At 45.9% G+C, this 22,508-nt stretch overlaps 1 protein-coding gene across 2 annotated transcripts; it reads right to left on the bottom strand.

Annotated features, from left to right (window-relative positions):
* Positions 1–1,911: 1,911 nt before the first annotated feature.
* Positions 1,912–17,461, bottom strand: UMOD (uromodulin). 2 transcript variants are annotated; one of them, XM_008058759.1, is made up of 11 exons: positions 17,251–17,461; positions 15,601–15,721; positions 13,377–14,153; positions 13,171–13,278; positions 11,630–11,838; positions 10,538–10,686; positions 8,575–8,820; positions 4,895–5,057; positions 4,273–4,354; positions 3,408–3,449; positions 1,912–2,247 (listed from the first exon to the last, which is right to left on the bottom strand). In XM_008058759.1, exons 2-11 carry the CDS (start codon positions 15,689–15,691, stop codon positions 2,186–2,188), a joined length of 1,929 nt encoding a protein of 642 aa, XP_008056950.1. In that variant the 5' UTR covers positions 15,692–15,721; positions 17,251–17,461; the 3' UTR covers positions 1,912–2,185. The 2 variants fall into 2 exon arrangements, with proteins under 2 accessions (XP_008056950.1, XP_008056949.1); XM_008058758.1 differs by having other exon boundaries at positions 15,601–15,793; positions 17,263–17,461.
* Between the last annotated feature and the right edge of the window lie 5,047 nt (positions 17,462–22,508).

The following is a 22,508-nucleotide window of genomic DNA, read 5'->3' as shown; positions in this document are numbered from 1 at the left end:
CTAGATCCTCTCCAGTGAGGAAGGCTTCAAACTTATGGCTGCCCACATGTTAGTCAACCTTGGTGGGAAGACACGGGATCCTGCCCCAGGGCCTCTGTACTTGCTATTCCCACCGCCTGTAATGTCCTTCTCCAGATGTCTCCCAGTTCACTCCTTTCCTTCTCAAAGCCTCTGCTTACCAGAGAGAGACTTTCCCTGATCATCTTACATAAAATAACATCTGTATTGCTCTATCCCTCTGTCCTTATTTTTTTCCCTCCACAGAACTTATCAATATCTGACATAGCTATTGTTTAAATGTATTCCCCTCTTAAATGTGAGCTTTCTACCATCAAAGGCTGTTTTGATTATTTTCTGTTTCCATGGTACCTATAAAATTGCCTGGCATTGAATTTATGCTCAAAATATCTGTTGAATATATTGGGCTGAATAATTGATAGAAAACAAGACAGGAGAAGAAAAGGAACCAAGGACAAATGAATTCATTCTGATGTGTTCTCTCCTCCCCAGCTCTTGTCTTTGGCCCTTGTTTTTATTTTTGCTGGCCCAGATTTCTCCTTCGTGTCCTATTGTGCCTGAGTCAAAGTATAGATGAATCTGCAGCAGTCAGTCAGGGCCAGCTGACCGTGGCCTGACTGTGGATGGGGCCAGGATCAGCCTGAGATCCTCCTACACAAAGCTCTTATGGAAAGGCAACGGGCAGGCACTTTCGGTGCAGGTCGGCATGTGGTAAGCGTCCCCTTAAGACATGCTGTCCCAGCAGCCCCCGTTTACTGATACACATGTGTGGTTTTCCCTGGGATCAGCCTTCTCTTATAACACAACAGGGCCTTGGCCTCTCCCGGAAAGCCACAGATGGAGACCAGGAAAGCAGCTGGTGTTAGGTAGGGAGTTCCCATTGGCACAGACTTCCTTCTGTCCACTTGGCACAGAGGTCCAGACACTCTTGGAATATCTGGGTCTCCTGGAGCCAGCCGCCCCTTGGCTTCTGGTTGTGCATCTTGGAGTCCCTCCATCCCCCGCAAGGCCTCCCCTGCCAGTGAGGGTTATGGGTCTGCTTTCCACTGCTGGATTGGGAGGGAGATGTCCAATGAGTGGAGGGAACCCTGAGGATGTGCTAGGAGCCTGACATTGCCTTGTCTTCACTAAGGACTGCTAGACTTCAGGAGGCTGGGACTGTGTTGTCTTATTTTGAGTTGCAGTCTCATTCTGTTGCCCAGGATGGTGTGTAGTGTCACACACATGGCTACCGCAGCTCAGACCTGCTGGACTCAGCCAATCCTCTCACCTCTGCCTCCTAAAGTGCTGAGATTACAGGCATCAGCCACCGCACCTGGTTGCCTGTCTTACTCACAGTGTTTCCCCAGCACCTAGCACAACACCTGGCATCAACAAATGCTCAAATAAATATTCCTGGAAAATGGAATGAACCCTATAAGGGCATCATCGTCTCTGTTGTACAGAAGCCACAGTTCCCTGTGATACTCTCCCATTCTGAAATGCCTAAACTACTTGGAATTATTTGTTCAAGTTCTTTCTCCTACCAGATAGGAAGCTTGGAGGGGGGGAGGGAGGCAGGGATTGTGTCTGATTTATTCATTCTTTATCCTGGCTTCTAGCACATAGTACCTGGCACATAGCAGGTGCTCAGCAAATATTTCTTATAGGAGTAAATGAGTGAATGGATGGATAAATGAATGAGCGCACAAGACTCAGAGACAGTGTGTATCTCATCTAAGGTTACAAAGCAGAATCTGGATGGAACGTGGTCTCTCTGAGCAGACTGTGAACTCCATGAGGACAGGGCTGGGGGCTGTTTTTTTCCCACCATGAAAGCCTCAGCACCACACATCGTACCTACATCATAGAGCTCAGTAAATGCTTATTGAATGAATGAATGGCTTCACAGACTGAGGTTTTAAAATTATTATTTTGCCACACTCTTTAAAGAAACAGGGGCAGGCAGCACGCACAGACACATCACAAGTCCCATTTAAAGAGAAAGCAGCATCTAAAGACACAGGCTGAGTCTTTTTGTCAGCGAGGATGAAAGGGGACAAAAGAAGAGCAGGCTGACTGGAGTGTGAGCCCTCTTTGCTGTGGCTGGACCACTGGCCTGCATCACCCCCCACGGCCGACAGGAAGTGAGCCGGTGGTCAGAAAGCACAGGGTTTCCTACCATCGATCACTGAAATGTCAGGGTTAAGGTGGCCCAGAGAAGCAGAGGCAGCCAGACTTTCAGGAGCCCTGAAAACAAACAAACAAACAACAATGATAGGGCCGCTGCTAGGACTCATGTGCTTTTGTGCAAACTGGCATAAGATGCCTCCTTTAGACCGACCAATTAGAAAAAGATGCCCTCCCTGGGCTGATTTGTTAGAAAAAGGATGCTTCCTTTGTATCTGCCCCGAAGACCAGTTAGAGAAAAGGTGCCTACTCTTAGTGAAAAAATAGAAAAAGGTGCCCTCCCAGGTAGGCCAATTGGAAAGAGGCAGTCTTTCCTCTGGCACCAGAATTGGTACTCCCTCTGAATAGGACACTCCTAATGCAGTGTCCAACCTACTCATTCACCCTTAGAGACCCTGTGGGATAGTCACAGAGGACAGGCCTCTTGGAACGCCCTGACTCCCCAGCTCCGAGCTCACCAGTACTGGGCTGAACTTGCTCAGGTCCAACACCAGGTGAGTATAATAGTCCCCTGGGATTCAGGTGCCAGGAGCCAAGAAGGGCAATTGTTGCACAGATTTGCTTTTACTTCAATGTTCAGACACTTCAGTAGCCATGAAAATCAGGGGGCATAAAAATGCCACGTCCCTGGCCTTTGTGGTCAGAAGAACAAAGAAGCATAGAAGAAAGGTTTCTTGTTTGTCATGCTCACCCCAGCACCAAGCATGGCTCTTGGCATGCGTAGTGCTCAACAAATATTTGTCACCTGTTGAATGAATCTTGAAAAAGGTTTTAGAGATGAGCTGTGGAGTCTCAGGAGGTGCCCAGGTTGCAGATCTGTAGTGTGTGCATGTCCTTTGGTACAGAGTATGTGACAAGTGTGTGTGTGTCTGCACCTCAAGTAAGCATGCATGCAAGTGCAGGTGTCTGTGCATTTGTGTGTAAACATGAATGTATGCATGTGAACTTAAGTGGGTGGGCAAATGTGTCTGGGTGACCTACATTCCCATGTGCCTGTCTGGGCATGCCTGTGTCCATGTACACGCATGCAGCACCATGAGACAGCACAAAGACATGTGCATGTGTGCAGCCCCAGGTCTAGGCGATTCCATAGATACAGTCACCTCTTCATAGCTCAGACCAAGCAAGCCAGTCCCTTCAGCACACCCTGGAGCCCACAGATAGAAGCCCCTGAGGAAGGATCTAGAGCAGGGCGCCCTGCAGAGAGGCCCTGCACTTACCCAAGCTGCTGGAAGCAGCCCTCGAGACCGTGGCCTGGACACCTTTGGGGGGGAAAGAGAAAGGTCAGTGAAAAGAGAAAACATGGGGCTGGCAGGTGGCCTGAGAGGAGTCCTTAAGCTGGTCTTCTCCTTGTGTCTTTCAAAAGTGATTCTTTTGAAATCCAAACCTGATCACATCGGGTCCTTCGGTAGCTTCCCACTGCTTTTACGATAAAGGCCCAAACCTTAGCATGAACTATAAGGCCCCATAGTCTGGCCCCACCTGCTTCCCCTCACCCCACAAGGCTCTCTTCCTGTTACCAGCCTGCTTGGCCTTCTCTGAGTCCAGGTTGGGCTCCCTCTTGCCACAGGCCCTTTGCTCAAGCCTGAGATCCCCTCTCCCTCCCTCTTCCCTCATCCCTCATCCCTCTTAGATAGTGGCCCCCTTGATTTCCAAATCCCAGCCCACATTCTTCCCCAGTCTCCTAGACTGGGTCTGGCTCCCTTGTTATAAGGGATCGGAGCTCCTTATACATTTTCTTCATTGCACTTAGGACAACTGCAGTTATACACATCCAAGTGGGATTACTTGGACAACGTTCCCCCCCACTAAACTCCACGTGAGCAGGACTATGTTGTTTCTGCTCATTACAAGATCCCCAGGCACACAGTAGGCACAAAAACATATTTGTGCAATGAGTGAATGAATGAATGAACAGGAACTGGTAAAGGAAGGCAACTTATATTCCACCTTGCCCCAGAGGATCTACACACTTTCAGTTCTTCTGATCCCAGGAAGATCCCAAGGTGCCAGGCTCTGCCATCCCCCTTCCTCTCCAGAGATCATTCCCAGTCAGGAATGTCGAGGAGGGAGTGGCTCTCTTACCTTTCCGTGTGATGGGACCCAAGTTCAGGACATGGGATTGATCTATGACACCCCCACTTCGGAATCTGGCCCCGGAACAAGTCTATAGGGACAGGGTGACAGAGAAAACCTTCTATGAGGGAGACTGAATGTGGTCCTGCCATGTGGCACGGGCTAAACACCTCCTAGGAGCATCCTCCTGCCTCAGGCAGGAGTTGTCAGGTCTGTATACCCAGGTTCATGTCCCAGCTGTATCATCTGCTAGGTAGATCTCAGACAAGCCACTCAAGTTATCTGAGCCCCCCTCCCCATTTAGAACTATCTCTCTTATAGAGTAGCTGTAAAGCATTAAACATTCACACACACAAAGTAAACACAGAGCTTTAGACTGCCAGCTCCTGTTATTTCAACACAAGCTTGCAGATAAGCCAGAGCTTTCACCAGCCTGCTGCATTTCACTGACACCATCTGGTTTCCCAGCAGCTTAGGTTTCCTGCCTGGCCACGCCCACCTCATCTAACCTCTCATTCTGTCCCTGTGCTAAAGGAGAGAAGTACAGCAGAAATGTTGATTTTTCTTTTGAGCCTTGTGGCTAAATGTCTTTGGTTATGGGAGGGGGGCTGGAGGAAGGGAGGCAACTCACAGGCTTGCACTTTTCATTCATGGTGTCACAGAGATACACCTCACAGTGCAGGTAGACCAGGTCGTAGTTTCCAGCAAACCGGAACATCTGGACGGAAAATCGGCCTTGAGGGGACTCCCCGTTCTCCACCACTTGGATGGTTGAGTCCACAGTGTGTGGGCATCTGGGAGGGTCACACATCATATAAGTAGGTTGGTTAAACAGACTCTGGAGCCAGACTGCGTGGGTTCGAATATCATTCCGCCATCTGTTAGCTGTGTGACCTTGGGCTTAATTGCTCTGTGTCACAATTTTTTCAACAGCACACAAGGAATAATAATTGTAGCCCATGTCATAGGATAGTTGTGAGGATTAAATGAGTTAGTTTCTCAAAATGCTTAGAACAGTACGTGGCATTCCACAGATGCTATATATATTTAATGTTAAAGTAAAAATGTCATCAGCTCAGAGTTGAAACTAAGGCAAAAGTCAGCACTTTCTGACTTCCCGGGAAATAGCATTCAAGAATCATTAGCTACAATGTGCTATCTACTATGTACCTGCTATAATTATAACAAAGGAAACCTGTGAGCACTGAGGACTAATGAAATTGACGTGTGTGCACCTGTCTGCGCACATACACAATTGCATCCAAACACACTTACAAGGATAAACCCAAAGCAGCACACTCAGAGATCCTGGGTCAGGATACACAAGTGCCTGGGCAGGCAGGCAAATGGCACCTCACCCATCCCGCCCGCTATTTTGTACTATTTGCTCAAAGTTGATGTAGACGAGAGGCTGAATGCTGACTGTGAGAACTGTGAAAGGAACTTCTGGGGGTGGCTTTCACTCTTGGCTCTGTGTCCCCCACAGACTTCAAAACTCCAACTCCATTTGGTAAGATAAAAGCCCTGTGGTTACATGGACCCATCTCTTGAAGAGCAGAGAGTATGATCCATGATGGCTCCATACACTCTACCCAAGCCAGGCATCCAAGCATCCCCTCTAGTCATTTTCCCTGTCCCTCTGACATGTCTCCTCTTTTCATGTCTTGTGACGTTCTGAAACCTTTTCTAGACTGGTGGGTGGTTCTCAAGCCAGCTCCCATATACACTCAGACAGAAATACACAGGTGCATGACACATTTCTCCCTGCCTATTTATCAGAAGTTTCCAAGTTTTTCACAATGCACCTGCTGTACTTTTATACTCAGGAAAAACAAGTTTAAAAATCCCATTCCTCCCCCCGTTAATGTCTGAGAAAATGAATATTCAGAAAGAGGAGCTGATCTGTGTCTCAGAACTAAGAAATAGCAAAACCAAGATCTGAACCCAAATCTCTGAGATCTAAGTCATGTCAGCAGTTTCCAAATTTCAGTTCTTTTTTTTTTCCTTATTGAAATACTACTTTCATGAATGTTTTCCTGTGTGTCCCAACATCTGTATTATTATTTACTTATGATTTTTCTTTGAATCCACTTACACTTTCTACTGAAATAAAATGCTCTTCTAGAAGAATCCTTGGATGCTTCACTTCTCCATGCCAGGTTCCAGGCTGCCTGGCGCCTTGGATATGGCTTTTGATCGGGTTTCTTACCATTTTCTGAATCATGGCCCCCCTCAGTCCTCTGATGAAGCTTATGCACCCCTTCTCAAATACAATGTTCTTAAATGCATATAATAAAATACTTAAAATATTATAAAGGAGACCAATTAAATTGAAGCACAGTTCTTAAAAACATTAAAACATTTGATACATGAGAGATCTTCAAAAAGTTCACAAAACTGAACAGGATCTAGTTTGAGGCACTAAAAAAGGTAAGACATCAGTTTGAAAAGCAACATGAATTCTGCAAAAATTGAAGCAAGAACAAACATCAAACTTATGGTGAAGCGTGGGTGAAAGAATGCTGAATTGTTCACAGTAGCAAAAACATAGAACCGACCGTGCTGCTCATCAAAAGAGGACTGGATTTAAAAAATGTGGTATATATACATGATGGAATATTACACAGCCATAAAGAGGACAAAATCATGAACTTCACAGCAACCTGAATAGACTTAGAGTCTATAACACCAAGCCATCTATCATAGAAACAAGTAACTGAGTATCACATGTTCTCACTCATAAGCAGATCTTGAACAATTATCATAACACTATAAGAAAAAGATTGGCAGTATCAGGAAACTGCCACTGGTGGTGGGGGACAGGGAGGAGAATGCGGGATTGGTAGCAGTGGGAATCTGCTGGGGGAGGGGAGGGCACACCTCATCAACAAGGGTACCTGCATAATGAACATTTGTATACCTAACCCTGAATTGTATCCCACATCTTTCAAATAAAAAAATTAAAAGAAAAAATAAAAAAGAAAGAGTGCTGAAATGACTGGTGTTTTACAAAAAGCTTATGGGAACAATGCCCCAAGGAAATCAGCAGTTTACAAATGGATAACTCATTTTATGAAGGGACAAGACAACATTGAAGATGAAGCCTGCAGCATCAGACCACCCATATCAATTTGCAAGGAAAAAATTAATCTTGCTCATGTTCTGATTAAAGAGGACAGACGATTAACAGCACAGACAATAGCAAAAATCATAGACACTTCAATTGGTTCAGATTATACAACTCTGACTGGAAAATTAAGGTTAAGCAAACTTTCCATTTAATGGGTGCCCAGATCGGCTACAGATGAAAGCAGAGCTTTCAGCAGAAATTTTAAACAAGTGGGATAAGAATCCTGAAGCATTTCTTCTAAGAACTGTAATAGTAGATAAAATATGGCTTTGCCAGTATGATCCTGAAGACAAAGCCCAATCAAAGTGATGGATATTAAGTAGTGGAAGTGGTCCAGTCAGAGCAAAAGCAGACTAGTCCAGAGCAAAGGTCATGACAATAGTTTCTGTGGGGTGTTCAAGACATTTTGCATGTTAGCTTTCTGGAAGGACAACGATCCCTAACATCTGCTTATTATGAGAGTGTTTTGAGAAAGTTAGCCAAGGCTTTAGTAGACAAATGCCAGGGAGAGCGTCTCAGAGCAGCCTCTTCCTCCATGACAGGGCTCCTGCTCATTCCTCTTGCAAGCAGACAATTTTATAAGGGTTTTGATGGGAAATCATTAGGCATCCACTTACGGTTCAGATTTGGCTCCTGATTTCTTTTCATTTCTTAATCTTAAAAAAATCTGTATAGGGCATTAATTTTTCTTCGTAAATGATGTAAAAAGGTTGTGTTGACAAGGTTAGATTCCCAGGACTCTCCGTTATTTAGGGATGGACACTAAATGGCTGGTATCATTGCTTACAAAAGTGTCTTGACGTTGTTGGAGCTTATGTTGAGAAATAAAATTTGCATTTTTTGTTTTTATCTTTTAAGATAAAACTCATAAACTTTCTGAAGTTCCCTTATATGCATTACACATTTGGATATATATATCATACAAAACTATTTACTAATGCATTAAATAACAAGGGCTAGTGAAAATTTTAGTACTATAGTAATAAAAGTACTGATGAGTGTAAATAGCTTCAAGTGTCCTGCTAACACTATTGTGGCCTGTTGCCTATATTCATAATGGAAGGGGAAGCTAAGTACTAGCTAGAGGGTAATACATATAAAAATGTAATCTACTCCTATCCATGTCCAAAGAGCCACCCTGATTCCACCCATGGGCCCCCTTGTAGAAACCTTTGGCTCACCTGTCCTGGATGATGAAGTACTTCAGGGGGTCTGTGGCATTGCCACTGGGTGTGGCATAGCAGTTGGTCATGAGCAGTGCAAACTGAGATACGTCACCCCCATCCAGCATGGTGCCCACGTAGAGAAAGGCCTCGGTGGACAGCGTCACGGAGGTGCCTTGGTAGGGCTGCGTGTAGGCAGGGCTCTGGAAGAGTGCCATCCGCACAGTGAACATGCCTGTTCCACCCACACTGATGTTCAGGACGCTGAGGGGGAGAGGGACTGGTGATAGGATCGGGCTGAGAACATTCACAGAGAAGACACCTTTTCTAGTCAGCCTTCCTGTGCCCTCCCTTGCAGTTATTTGTGTTTTTATCCAGCAGGACTGGAACCCAAACAATCGTGGCTTTACAAACTGCAATGAGTGCACACAGGTCACCTTGGGAACTTGTGGAAATACAAGTTCTGATTCAGTGGGTGGGATTCAAGGTTCTGCATTTCCAGCAAGCTCCTGCATGCTTCTGAGACTGCTGATGAATGAATCACATCTCATAACATGTCCAGTCCCTCACTTGGTGGCCTGTGCTACTCCATAGCCTTCACAATGAAGCAATACTTGAGGGAATCACCTAAATTCCTGCTTTGGTCTCAACCAAGAACAGATTAAAAGGGATGAGCTATTATGAGTCCTGCAGACCTGAGTCCTGGTCTCTTTCATGATGTACTGATACCTGCATCAGAAGATTGGGCTTTATAAATGGGTTCTTTTTTCTTTTTTTTTTCTTTGCCGGAGACCAGCTCCAGCCGGGTTCAGGGTCCCCAAAGGCGGAGACAGCATCGGCGACTGGGGGGAAGAAGAAAGAGAAAGAGATAGAAAGAGAGAGAGAGAGAGAGAGAGAGAGAGAGACAGAGACTGGACCGCAGTCTAGTGCAGAAGCCCTAAATGGGTTATTTTTAAGCACGTTGAAAATAGCCACACTGATGTGGGCTTCTCTGGATGATCCCACAAAGGATGCCGTAAGATGATTCTGCATGAAATAAGGAACATGAGGAGTACTCTGCAATATCTTCATCTGTGAAATGGGGCTAGTAATACATGCACTGTCTTTCTTAGAATTCAACAGTACTCTGCAGATGTGAATCAAATATTAGAGCCTCTAGCTTTTCAGAGGGGCAGGCGCTTGGACCAGAGAGAAGGAGGGGTCTCAGTCCAGCCCTGCTATGGGACCCTGATCAAGTCATATCCCATATTTGGACCTCAGTTTCCTTCCTTCTCTGTAGATGGAAAGAATTTGATCAAAGTGGCATTTAAAATTATGCTCTTTGGAAGTGTCTTGGGGCGGGGGCAAGGAAGGTGCGTTGGCAGGGTGCTGGCAGAGGTGAACCAGAGAAGTTTCCCTCATAGTGGGTGTCACATGAGGTTTTATTATTTTTTAAAAAGGGATTTTTTTGCTAAATAAAGTTGAAAATTTTTGAATATGATGAATCACAGGCCAATAAAGCTGATACTGGAAAAAACAATAGTTGCCATAAGAACTAACATTTATCGAGAGCATTGTCAGGCATCGTGTCCTGTGCTCTATCTGGAACATCTACTGGAACTCTCAAGAGCCCTGGGAGATGCAGTTGTTATAATGATGATTCTCATTACACTGATGTGGAAATTGAGGCACATAGAAGTTTGAGTAACTTGCCCAAAGTTGTAAAGTCTAGTAAGTGGTAGAGCTGGGATTCAAACATCAGGCCCAGAGTGTCCCTTGTTCCATGATATTCTCTTTGAAACTTACCCATGATTATGTGGCCAAGTCTGGATTTGAATCTTTTCTCCAGGATTCTGAGTTGGGTTCTTCCACTGGGCAACCCTGACTCCCAGCCCCATTCCCAGCTCCCTATGGGTGGCTGACAGAGAAGCTGACGGCCTCATAGCTAAAGGGTTGTGGGGTGGAACTGGCTAGGAGCCCCGGGGACCCTCTCTGGCCGCACCTGACCATTGGCTGCAGGGAGGTCTTCAGGCTGACTTTCATGTCCAGGGGGTAGGAGCATGCAAAGCTGATTGTGATGCTGCGGTCACGAATGATGATCTCATCTGCCAGGTAGAGGGTGTTGCTGTAGGTGGCATGGGTTTCATTTCTCTGTTTTGGGGGTGGGAGCAGGAGAAAGGGGTATGAGAATCTGAGCAGGACTTCAAAGCCAAAGCAATTTTTTTCTGACCACCTGCAAGCTGTCTTCCCAGTCTCTGTGATAAAAAACTACAGGAACTAACATTTGTCAGCACATGTCGCATGTCAGACCCTGAGCTGAACACTACTCCTGCATCATTGCATTTGTCCCTTCAATGACCCTAAGAAGCAGGACTGCCACATCCCTGCTTCCTGGATGAAGAGACAGAGGGTCATAGTAACTGAGACACTAAGTCCCATAGTACGTGTGGTCTAACAAACCTGGGCTTTTTTCAATACCGCATGCTTGCTCTCTCAAAGGCTAAAGACCATATCCAAGTCATCATTCATGGAATTTTAAATGCCGTCCTTAGCAAATAGACAATTAATTGACTAATTTCTTTGTTTCTTTTGTTTTCTTTTTCTTTTGGGGGATGAGAGACACTCCACTCACACCCACATTTACCACCAGGTTTCACTTGAGGAGGCCTCTCTAGGCAAGTCCCTAGTTCTCTGAAAATCAGTGATCCAGACTCTGTCTCCCAGGACCAGTGTAGATAAACAGGCCTATTTCTGAACCTAGTGCTGACATTCACTGGCTGGGACAATCACTGCTGTCTGATCCCAGTTGTAAAATGGGGAACCACCACCACAAATTGCCCTCTTTATTTGAAGTTGACATTTATTGAGTGTTTGCTATGTGTCAATCACTATTGGAATCGCTTTAATACATTAACTAATTCAATCCCCTCAACCTCCTTATGGAGCAGATACTAACATTTATTCATTTTACAGTTGAGAAAACTGAGGCACAGCCAGGCGAAATAACTCACCCAAGCTAATACAACTAGTAAGTAATGGAACTGGGACTTGAACTAGGCAGTGCTCTGACTGTCTTTCTCTGGCCAGGACATACCATCATCATTGTCCCACAGGACCCAGCTCGGGCTGGGGTCACTACAGACATCCAATCCCGGTCGCCCCTCTCATTGAAGCCCGAGCACTGGCTGTCACGCAGGTACATTAAGACCTTCTCGAAGCCCAAACTCTTCAGCTGGCATTTGTCCAGGGACAATTTCATGTCATTGGTCCCGCACTCTAGCCTGCGCTCCAGGTGGGAGAAATCTGAAATGGTCAGGGAGGGCAGGATTGGGGGCTTGTGTCTGTATCTCAGTGTTCCGGCGTGTTCCCAGGGGCCAGCCCAAAGTAGCTGGCCTGGGCACTACCTGAGGGTGCTCAGAATAGCCTTGGGCTGATTGTACTCCCCTCCCTCTTGGAGTGATAAGGACACAAAATTGAATTTCTAGCATCACTGGATGTATCCAGCGGCCAATCAACACGCTCCAAGTTCTCCTAAGAGTGGGTTGTATACAAAATACAGGAAGGTTTGAGGGTCTTTCACTATCCTGGCATTAAATAAAATAACATTGAAACTCAGTTAAAAAAATTTAAAGAAAAGGGGGAAAAAAGAAGAAGAACAAGAAGAGTTAACTGCAATGTCTTTCCATTCTTTCCACATTAAGGAGATAATCCTAGCTTGCTGCTTGTGTCTGTTATGTCATATACTTACTATATTCCCTCTTAAACAGACAGCAGGCCCCAGACTCAGAGTTTGGGGCAGGAAACAGCATCCAGTTAGAATTTTTTCTTTAATTTTTAAATTGAATGCTTATAATTGTTTATTTTTAGTATTTATTTTTTTTTAAATTTTTAATTGAAGTATCACACAGCTGCTGGAATGTAATGACTTTCTTTTCATTGTATTTATTTCTACAGTTAGCCTTCTGTTTAAGGTAATTGTTCCTTCCTGCAGACCATCAGTTGTAAACATCAATGTCCCAAATTTGCTTTTAAAAAGAAGAGATTGTCAATATGAAGAAGGAGAAGTTAATAATAAAAGTCACAGTATAGGTAGTACTTGGATAAAGTAAAATTGACACTTGGATGTGATGAAAACTAGGACTGAAGTCTGGAAAAGCCATCTTGAATAAAAGTGTATATATGAGGAGCCGGAGGCTCAGGCAGTCCAGTGCCTTGACCAGGTCCTAAGATGATCAGTGGACTGGACACTGGCCTGTGTTCTGGTACTGCAGGAATACGGCTCAGGTGGCCTTTGGCTACCAGATGGCAGCAACCTGTGTGTCCATTGCCCACTGTGTGGGGTCTCAGAAAGAAGGCTGGGCATGAGAAGGTTCCCAAAGTCGACAGAGAGTGGGGGGAGGGAGGAGGGAAGGGGGGGGAGAGAGAGCGAGAGAGCGAACTCCCAGAGTTTTGAGGTCAAGTAAGGGGTGACTGGAGGGAGTCCAGGAGAGTCTTTTGCCAGTTTAAACAGGTATGAGTGGACCTTCCCTTTTGACTCAGATAAGATATGTATTCCCTGGGACATGCTCACTGGGCCCCCACCTCACAGTTGCTGTCAGGTTTCTCAACAACTACCCTTCTCTCCACTGGCCTCACCTGTGATGTTGAAGTTCTGTTTGCATTGGCAGTGCCACCTGCCATTATCTGATTTGCAGTCCTCGACTATACTGCACTTCTCACACGTCCCCTCCACGGAGCTGGGGTCTGCAGGGTCACAGGGATAGACAGTGAACAAGGATGCGCCCCAGTCCCCCGGGGCCTATCTGGGCCTGGGGTTAGGGGAGGGAGTGCGCCTGGCTCACCCGTGCAGTACGCCAGATGACACTGCGGGGGCGCTGTCAGGTTGTAGACGTAGTAGCCGCCAGCACAGGCCTTCACCTGGACGGGCGCGTCCCACAAGCAGCAGTGGCCGCTCCAGTGCGCGCAGGCCGTGAGGCTCACGATACCGTCTTCTCTGGACGGGTGCGTGCCGTTGAGCCACATGGGCGCGGCCGTATTGCAGCGCAGGACCGGCACGCAGGTCTCGGCCATGCGCACGCCGCCCTGGCCCACGAAGCGGTACCAGCCGCTCAGGCCCGTGTCGCAGGCGTAACCCGCCCCGTACTGGGTGCTGCGCCGGTACTCATCCAGGGTGCGGTGCGCCTCGCACGGATCCGCGCACGCGAGCGCGTCGCCCTCGCGCACGCAGTCCAGCCCCGGCGCGCAGGAGCCTGGAGAGCACTGGCAGTGCCGGCCGTCTCCCCAGTAGCCTGTGGGGCACACGCATGAGTAGCTGCCCTCCACGTTGACACAGGTGGCCAGGGCGTGGCAGTGGCTAAACTCGGGCTCGGCGCACTCGTCCACGTCCGTGCAGCCGAGCTCGGGCGTCAGGCGGAAGCCCTCGAGGCAGACGCACGTGTAGGAGCCCGGCGTGTTCACGCAGCTGCTGTTGGAGGAGCAGTTGTGCTCCGATGGGGTGGCGCACTCGTCTAGGTCCACGCACACCAGGCCGTCGCCGGCGAAGCCCGGCTTGCAGGAGCACGTCGTGACGGCCCCGTCCTCCATGCAGGTGGCATTGCTGTGGCATTCCGAGCATCTTCCTGCGAACAGAAGAGCCCGCCGGCCTGCGTGTGGACAACTGGACCCATCGCCACCCAGAGACTCCTCCCACGCCCTCCAGGAATCCCATGTTCTTCAAGACATTCCCTAGCCAATTTCCTTCTAAATGAGCAAAACTCCCTGATGACGTTGGCCCAGATTGGAGCGCGACCCTAGATCACTGCAGCCTCCCAACTCCTGGGTTCAAGCAACGCTCCCACCTCAGCCTCCCGAGTAGCTGGGACTTCAGGTGCAAGCCACTAAGCCTGACTCTACCGTACATTCTTCTTTGCAAGCATTGCCATCAAGCTGTGTCTTTAAAAAATATGTATCCACGTCCCCATATCCAGGGGAATAATGCACAGAATTTCTACTTTGGTAGGATTTACAGTGAGCCAGCTGCCTTTCCCTGCCTTTGTATATTTATGCCTTCTGCCCAATCGCCTTTCCCTGTCTGGTGAACCTTTATCAAGATACTACTCAGTGTGACCTCCTCTTAGAAGATTACCCAATTCCACCTGGTAGGGCAGTTTTGTTCCTCCATAACAAAAATAACAGTTAAAAAAATGAACTGTTGTTTATTAAGCACTTACTATATTCCAGGCAATAGCACACACACTAATCATATATTATCTTGTTGAATTCTTCCCAGTGGCCTCATGAGAACATTTTTCCTCCCTTTAGTTTAAAGATGAAGAAACCGAGGTTCAGAAGGATTAAGCTACTTGTTTCACTGGTAAGCAGCACAGCCAGCACACAAACCCAGATAGCAGGATCACAGTGTGTGTGCTTTTAACCAGGATGCTACAATAGTATTTTAAAAATTATATTTCAAAGATGTGGGGTACAATTCAGGATTAGGTATACGAGTGGTCATCATACAGGTAAAGTAAGTTTGGGCCTTCCTATGACCCCCACTTTGCCTGGTTTGAGTTCAGGTACCTTATTGATGTTATGTGAACAATAGTATTTAATGTGTCCCTCAGTACTCTAGGGAGAAGCTGATGGTGGGGTGAGGGCAAAGCTCAACCCAGTGGAATGGCCTTTTCTGGTTGGCAAGGAAGGTGTTTGGAGCCACCTGGGTGTTCAAATTGCCTATGTGATGGGCTGCGCTTCTGACCTTTCAGTTAAGGGCCTGCAGACCTTAGAGGTGTTCTAGCCCCTTGCCTGTCAACATATGATCCAGGAACCATGACATAAGTATCAATCACCTGGGAGCTTGTTAGGAATTCACAGTCTCAGGCCCCACTTCAGACCTACTGAACTCACTTGCATTTCTCCAAGTGAGTTCTGTGCACATTAAAGTCAAGAAATGGACTTAGAATAAAGATTATGCAAACTCCACATGTGATAAAGGGATTGAGAACATCTATACAAAGGGCAGTATTATACACACACACACACACACACACACACACACACACACGCACACAAGCCCTTCTCATTTACTTGCTTCCAAGATATCAGCGGCTGCAGCTGTGATGAACAAAGAGACCACCACCATCATCAGCATCCAAGTCAGAGTGAAGGGCTGTCCCATCCTTTCTGCTCTTCACAGCTGCTTCTGGTCCTGAAATACATACCAAAGGCAAGAATCAGTTGGCCTCTTGAGTTTTCCTCTCTGGCTCTGATGCCCGAAGTCCTGTGAACACAGAGACATGGGACAAATGCATGACCTGCCTCCCCTTCCCACAGCTGGGTGGTGAGCTTTGGTTGTATACTGCCAACTCCAGGAGGCTCCATTTATATGGACTACACAAATTGTGCAGGACTACAGCCCTGGCTTTGCAGTTTTCCTTCTGTATCCCCAACTTTACCTCATTCACACCCAGTGTTGGCTCCCCAACTCTTAGCTCATTGCACATTTCGAATAACTGAGTCTTTCATTCAGAGCAGGAAATAGCAAGATGAGGTAGTGTTCTACTCACCACAGTAACGAAGGCAGCTTTGGATTTTGACAACCAGCTCTTGATCCTCTTCCTGGAAACTGTCAATTTTCCCAGATGCATTTATTCATTCAACAAACATATATCAAGGAGCTTCTATGTGCTAAACACAGAGCTAGTCACCAAGAAGAACAATGAGCGCAGTAAAATCTATGCCTTCATGCAACTCACACACACACATTGTAAAGAAGTGGCTTGAGAAAGCAACTCAAGTGGTGATTAACCTGCACAATGCATTTAATGTTTTAGAGTGACCACTTATTATTTTACTCAATTGGCAAAATAATCCCAGTTGGATGCTAGTGTTCACAGCAGCAAAATTGGATAGCATGGCGGTGAGGTGTGTGGGAGCTGGAGCCCACAAATGGGATTCAAATCCCTGTTTGCTAATCACTAACCTGTGATTTTGAGCAAGTATTTCAGTTCACTAAGACTATGTTCTCTCATCTGTGAAACAGGAATCATTGCTTCCACAAATTGAGTATTTGTGATATGCCTGGCTCACTTCAAAAATGTTCCTGTGCTCAAGGAACTTGTGTTCTGCAGTAATGTTTTCCAGACCTTTGTGAGAATGGTGTACAGTAAGAAAATTATGTTATGTCATGATCCAATGCCGTTGTGCGCACACACACACACATAAAATAAACATTTTATAAAACAATATTTATTCTTACTGGGCGTTGCATGTGGACACATTCTATTCTATTTAATTAGAAAGAAATCCTGGATAATCCATAAACGGAATGATTTCATGACCCACTAATGAGTTGTGACCTATAGTTTGAAAAGCACTACAGTGGGTAGTAACTGACTACATCTGGTCACAGGCATTAACTAAGATAATGTCTATAAGGCAGAACCCAGCACACAGCAAATGCTCTTGTCCATTGCTGCATTTCCAGCATCTGGTACATAATAGGTTCATAACTGATATTCATTGAATGGATGAAGAAATCAGTAGTCCTCTTATTAGGAAAGCTTAGGCTCAAAGAGAGTAAGACCGACTTACCAAAGATCATGAAGCCATAATCAGCAGAGAAGTGACTCAAATTCAGGTCTAACCCCAGTGTCTAAAGTCTACATTTCCTCTCCTACCTCCTTCAAATAGAACCAGTAGAAAATGGAAGAGAAGGTGGGCGGAGAAGACAGCTACAGATAGCCTTACCTGAAGCCAGAAAAGTAGAATTAGTCGGTTCACAAGTGTGTGCCTCTTACACATATATATACACATTTGCCCCGGATTGGCGATCTCTCCTTTAATTATTCCTCCTTCTGTTTCTTGAGATTGTTTTCTTGGGAGTGGAATTTTTTTTTTCCTTTTGACATAATTTTTGCCTTTTCCAAGCTGTGGGGTGGATGTTGTTATTTTTTCTAATAGCTAGAGACCCCAAATGATTGACATTGGGGAGTCACCTGTGCCTGACATTGGGGAGTCACCTGTGCCCGGATATGCAAAGTCTGTGTTTTGCACCTTCTAGTTACAAGAGGTTCCTTAGTTAGAAATTAACTGGGAAAGCAGGGTCAAGGCACTGGGCTTTTTCTTGGTCACTGACAAGGGTGGGGTGGACCCAAAGAGCCAGTGAGAGACCAGTGTCTTAAACCAGGCTGCATGAGGACAAGAGGGGAATGTTCATTGTCCCTGCTGGGAGGTGCACCTGTCCCAGAGAGGCATCCTTCTGAAACACTCCATCCTCCAGAATCAGTCACCTCTCTTAGGGCCCAGACACGCACAGGAGAGGAACTGAAAAGGACTGAAAGTCAGAGCCTGAAGATAATTCAGAAATCACTGGATCTGACCCACTCTGTGAAACAAGAAATCTGAGGTCTGATAAGTGGAGGTTCCTTGGGAAGTGGAATAACTTTCTGATTAAACAGACTGATTTTGGAGTCAGTCTATATGAACCTTGGATCTGCTGTTTATTGTGTGCCAGTGGGCTCATTTCTTAGCCTTCCTGAGGTCCATTTCCTCACCTACAAAATAAGATTACCTATCTTCCACAATTGTAATCATGGTTAAAAAAGGCAATGCAAATAAAGACACAAAGTCATGATTATATTCATGGAAGTCTTACAAAGGCTGTGTTGCTGTTGTATAGTCACAGGATTAGAACATGGCAGAACCTGAGTTAAAACCCATGTGTCCTGACTCGTTCCATGCAATCCAAAAATCACTGTAAGAGTGAATGTCATCATGTTGGCAAGTGTTAAATGTGTGTGAACTTGGACTAATCAGGAAATAGCACCGAAACCAGGGCATTGATGTTTTTAGAACTTTTTTCATTTTTGTCCCACTCAGTGTGGGATAACCATCAGCACTGGGGCGGTAATCTTCTCAGGATAGGAGTGGAATTTTTAGGTCAAAGAGGTGGCACAGCTGTAAGACTTTTGATACTTTTTCCTACACAGCACTCCAGATCAATTTTTAAAACTTAGTTTACAATCCCACCAAAAGTACTCACCAGTCCTGAGCATTGGTCACTTACTTTCATCTTTGCCAAAATGATAAATCAGAAATATTTTGGTATTTGCTTCTGCAATACTTTGATGAAAGAGAGTTATCATTTCTTCACTTGTTTACAATTAGTTCTTTCTTTTCTGAACTGGTCTTTTGTATCCTGTGCCTTTTTCATGAGGTCTTGGCTAAACCTTAGTCTGGGTATCTTTAAAAGATTAAAGATGGTGACCCCAGGTGGCTTCTGGAATTATCTGAGCAAAGACCTAGGTAGGAAAATGAGGAGCTGGGGTTGAAATCTATTCACACATGCAATAACCATGTTTTCTAGATTCTGTATTTGATGCTTTCACATCTTAGGGTGTTGCTGACCTTGGAGGGACTGTCCTTCCCCGGGTTGGCTAATTACCAGAGACAGCAAACAGCTTACCTATGAATGTGCCGTTCATCTACAAACCAATCAGTCCAGACTCCGTACCCCCAAGCCCTGGCCTCCTTTTTGGGGCTTTCACACTCAGAGTCCCTACTTCCTGCTTCGATCACCCCAAGGGACCAGGCACCAGACAACTAAGGACAACTCCTATGCCCCAGAGCCCTCTGAAATTATTCAAACCAGCCAATCCTAAACCTGCCTACCTGGACCCTCCCTTTCCTTCCTACAGAAACCACAATAAAGGTTTTTTCTCTCCTTTTCCCCTGCTCTCTTTACTTCCTGACTGACCCTGGTGCTTCCCCAGGTGCGCTCCTCTCCTCCCTGCCCCACCCTCTTCTTGGGGGTCTGTGAGTATAACAAGCTGTATTTTCTTTCTATCTCATTCTCTCTCTCTCCCTCTCCCCCCACCCTTCTCTCTTTCTTTCTTTTTGAGTGGAGATTGCACTCTGCCCCCTAGACAAAGCCTCAACCTCCTGGGCTCCAGGTGATCCTTCTGCCTCCGTCTCTCAAGTAGCTGGGACTACAAATGTGCACCAAAACATCTGGCTAATTAAAAAAATTTTTTTGTAGAGGCGAGGTCTTGCTGTGTTGCCTAGACTGGTCTCAAACTCCTGGGCTCAAGCAATCCTCCCGCCTTGGCCTCCCAAAATGCTGGGATTGGGCATGAACCACTGTGCCCAGCCATAACAAGCTATCTTTCCAATGGCAAAGTCTTCTGCTCTGTTACTTATCAAGATCATCAAAGATGTCCACATTGCCAAGTCCTATCAGTTATTTTTCTCTTTATCTTACTTCCAGGCCAGTGCTCAGTAAATATTTTTGAATGAACTTTACTTAGTCGGTCAGTGTGGTCCCCTTCTTCTTTAAACATTCTTCTTTCTTGGCTTTCAAACATGGGAGAGGAGGCTTGACCTTAATAATCTTGACAGCTATTGCTTAGTGATTGCTTCTCTTGTGTCAGACATTGTTCTCAGTGGTTTTACCTCCATTGTCTTGTACAACAAAACATAGTAACTCATGTTACAGGGGAGAAGAGTGACTTTCAGAGAGGTTGAGTAAATTCCTCTAGATGATGCAGCTAGCTAGTACGTAATGCTGAAACCCACATCTCACTCAGATTTACCTTTGAGACAAACTGTACCCCTCGTGGGTAAAGAAGATTCTATGCTAAGCCATGACAGGATCTTACAGGGATAAATTGTTTTGGGTTTTTTCAAGAGAGTAAAGCTCAGGGGTAGAGAGTTTTAAAACATTGATTAAACAGAAAACAAAGGGTTAGAAAGAGAGGCTGTGTGTGTTAAAAAGGGTCAGAAAATGAGCCAAAGGAGAAGACCCTTTCAATGGTTGGGTATCAGTCACCTCACCTACCTACCTGAGTCCCCACCTCCTGAGGCTCCAGTTGCACATTGGGGACCTACAGGTGGCCCACCCATAGTCTGGCTCATAGCCTGTCGTGGGCTCTGTTCCATGTGATGTAGTCCCAGCAGTCCCCATACCCCTCCTTTAACTGGCAGCCACATGGTCTCAAGACCGAGGCAGGTAAGCCTCAAGCCGTGTCCTGAATACTAACACCTGCTCCTGTCCCACCACCTGGCTCAAGTGAGTTCCAGGGCCCCAGGCTGTTCCCTGCGTCCTCTGGATGTGACCAGGTTAGGAGGATGGTATGGTGTGGTGTGGGAGCTGGCTCTGGAGCCTAGAAAAAGCACAAACAGCCTTTGCCACACATGACAGGTAGGAGAGGCCCAGAGGGTTTGTGGAGACCTCAGTCCCTAAAATAAAACCGTTCTTTTCTCAAGAGAAGGCCTATTGTCACCAGACTGAAATGAATGACACAGATTAGCAATATGAGCCTGTGGAAGGCTGAATAATGACCCCCAAATATGGGTACATCCTAAGCCCCAAACCTGTGTATGTCATCTTACATGGCAAAAGGAACTGAGTAGGCATGATTAAGGCTCTTGAGATGGAGCAGTTGTCTAGGGAAGCTGGATGAAATCACAGTGGTGCTTCTAAGAGGAGACAGAGTCAGAGGAAGGAGATGTGAGAATGAGACAGAAGGTCGGCGTGATTCCAGGATAGAACCATGAGACAGGAAGTGCAGGCAGACCCCCGACGCTAGAAGAGGCAAGGCCAGGGATTCTTTCAGATGACCCCATCTCTGATGAAATCTTGACTTTAGTCTCCTGAAGTTGATTTCTGATATCTGGCCTCCAGAACATGAAGAGAATAAGTTTATATTGTTTTAAGCCACTAAGTTTGTTAATTTGTCAAGGCAGCGATAGGAAACGAATACAGCGTCCAATTTGGATGTGAGAGCAACATTGTCAGCACCTCTGCCTTTTGAGATGACTATGGAATCATGTATCTCTCTCTTAATTTGGAACTTTTCATTTTATCCATGAACAATGTATTGAGCAGGTACTATTGTCAAGCAGAGTTCTAGGCTGTGAGAATACGGTAAGGAAGAAAATAGATATGTCACTGGACAAAAGATACGAACAGACACTTCTCAAAAGAAGACATACAAGGCTGGGCTCAGTGGCTCAGCTTGTAATCCGGCACTTTGGGAGACTAAGGCAAGTGGATTGCTTGAGACTGTGGGTTTGAGACAAGCCTGGGCAACTTGGCGAGACCTCATCTCTATGATAAAATAAAAATAGCTGGGCATGGTAGCGTGCGTCTGTAGTTCCGGCTACTTGGAAGGCTGTGGCGGAAGGATCGCTGGAGCCCAGAAGGTTGACGCTGGAGTTGCCGTGAGCCTGTGGGCCACTGCACTCCAGCCTGGGCGAAGGAGTGAGACTTCAATTAAAAAATAAAAAGAAGACATACAAGTAGTCAACAAATACATGAAGAAATGCTCAGCTTCAGTAGTCATCAAAGAAAAGCAAATTAAAACCACACTGAGTTGCCCCTTAACCCCAGTCAGGATGGCCATCATCAATTACTCAAAAAACAACAGATGCTGGAGGGGTTGTGGGAAAACGGGAACACTTCTACACTGTTTGTGGGAGTGGAAACTAGTACAACCTCCGTGGAAATCAGTTTGGCAATTCCTAAAAGATCTAAAAATCAACCTCCCATATGACCTAGCAATCCCCCTACTGGGAATATACTTGGAGGAACCCAAATCGCTCTATGAAATAGATACCTGCACACACATGTTTATTGCAGCATTATTCACAATAGCAAAAACATGAAACCAACTGTGCTGCCCATCGAAGGAGAACTGCATTAAAAAAATGTGGTACATATGGAATATTACAATGGAATATTACACAATGGAATATTACACAATCATAAAGAAGGACAAAATTACGAACTTCGCAGCAACCTGGAAGGACTTAGAGTCTATAATACTAAGTGATCTATCACAGAAACAAAAAACTGAGTATCACATGTTCTCACTCATAAGCAGTCCTTGAACAACTATCATAATATTACAAGAAAGGGACTGGTAGTGGTGGGAAACTGTCAGGGGAGGGGGGAGAGTGAGATTGGCAACAGTGGGAAACTGCCAGGAGAGGTG

This window comes from Carlito syrichta, unplaced genomic scaffold, assembly GCF_000164805.1.
Source record: "Carlito syrichta isolate Samal-C Ts95f unplaced genomic scaffold, Tarsius_syrichta-2.0.1 Scaffold303623, whole genome shotgun sequence".
NCBI classification, from domain to species: Eukaryota; Metazoa; Chordata; class Mammalia; order Primates; family Tarsiidae; genus Carlito; species Carlito syrichta.
This window is presented reverse-complemented; position numbering and strand designations above follow the sequence as displayed.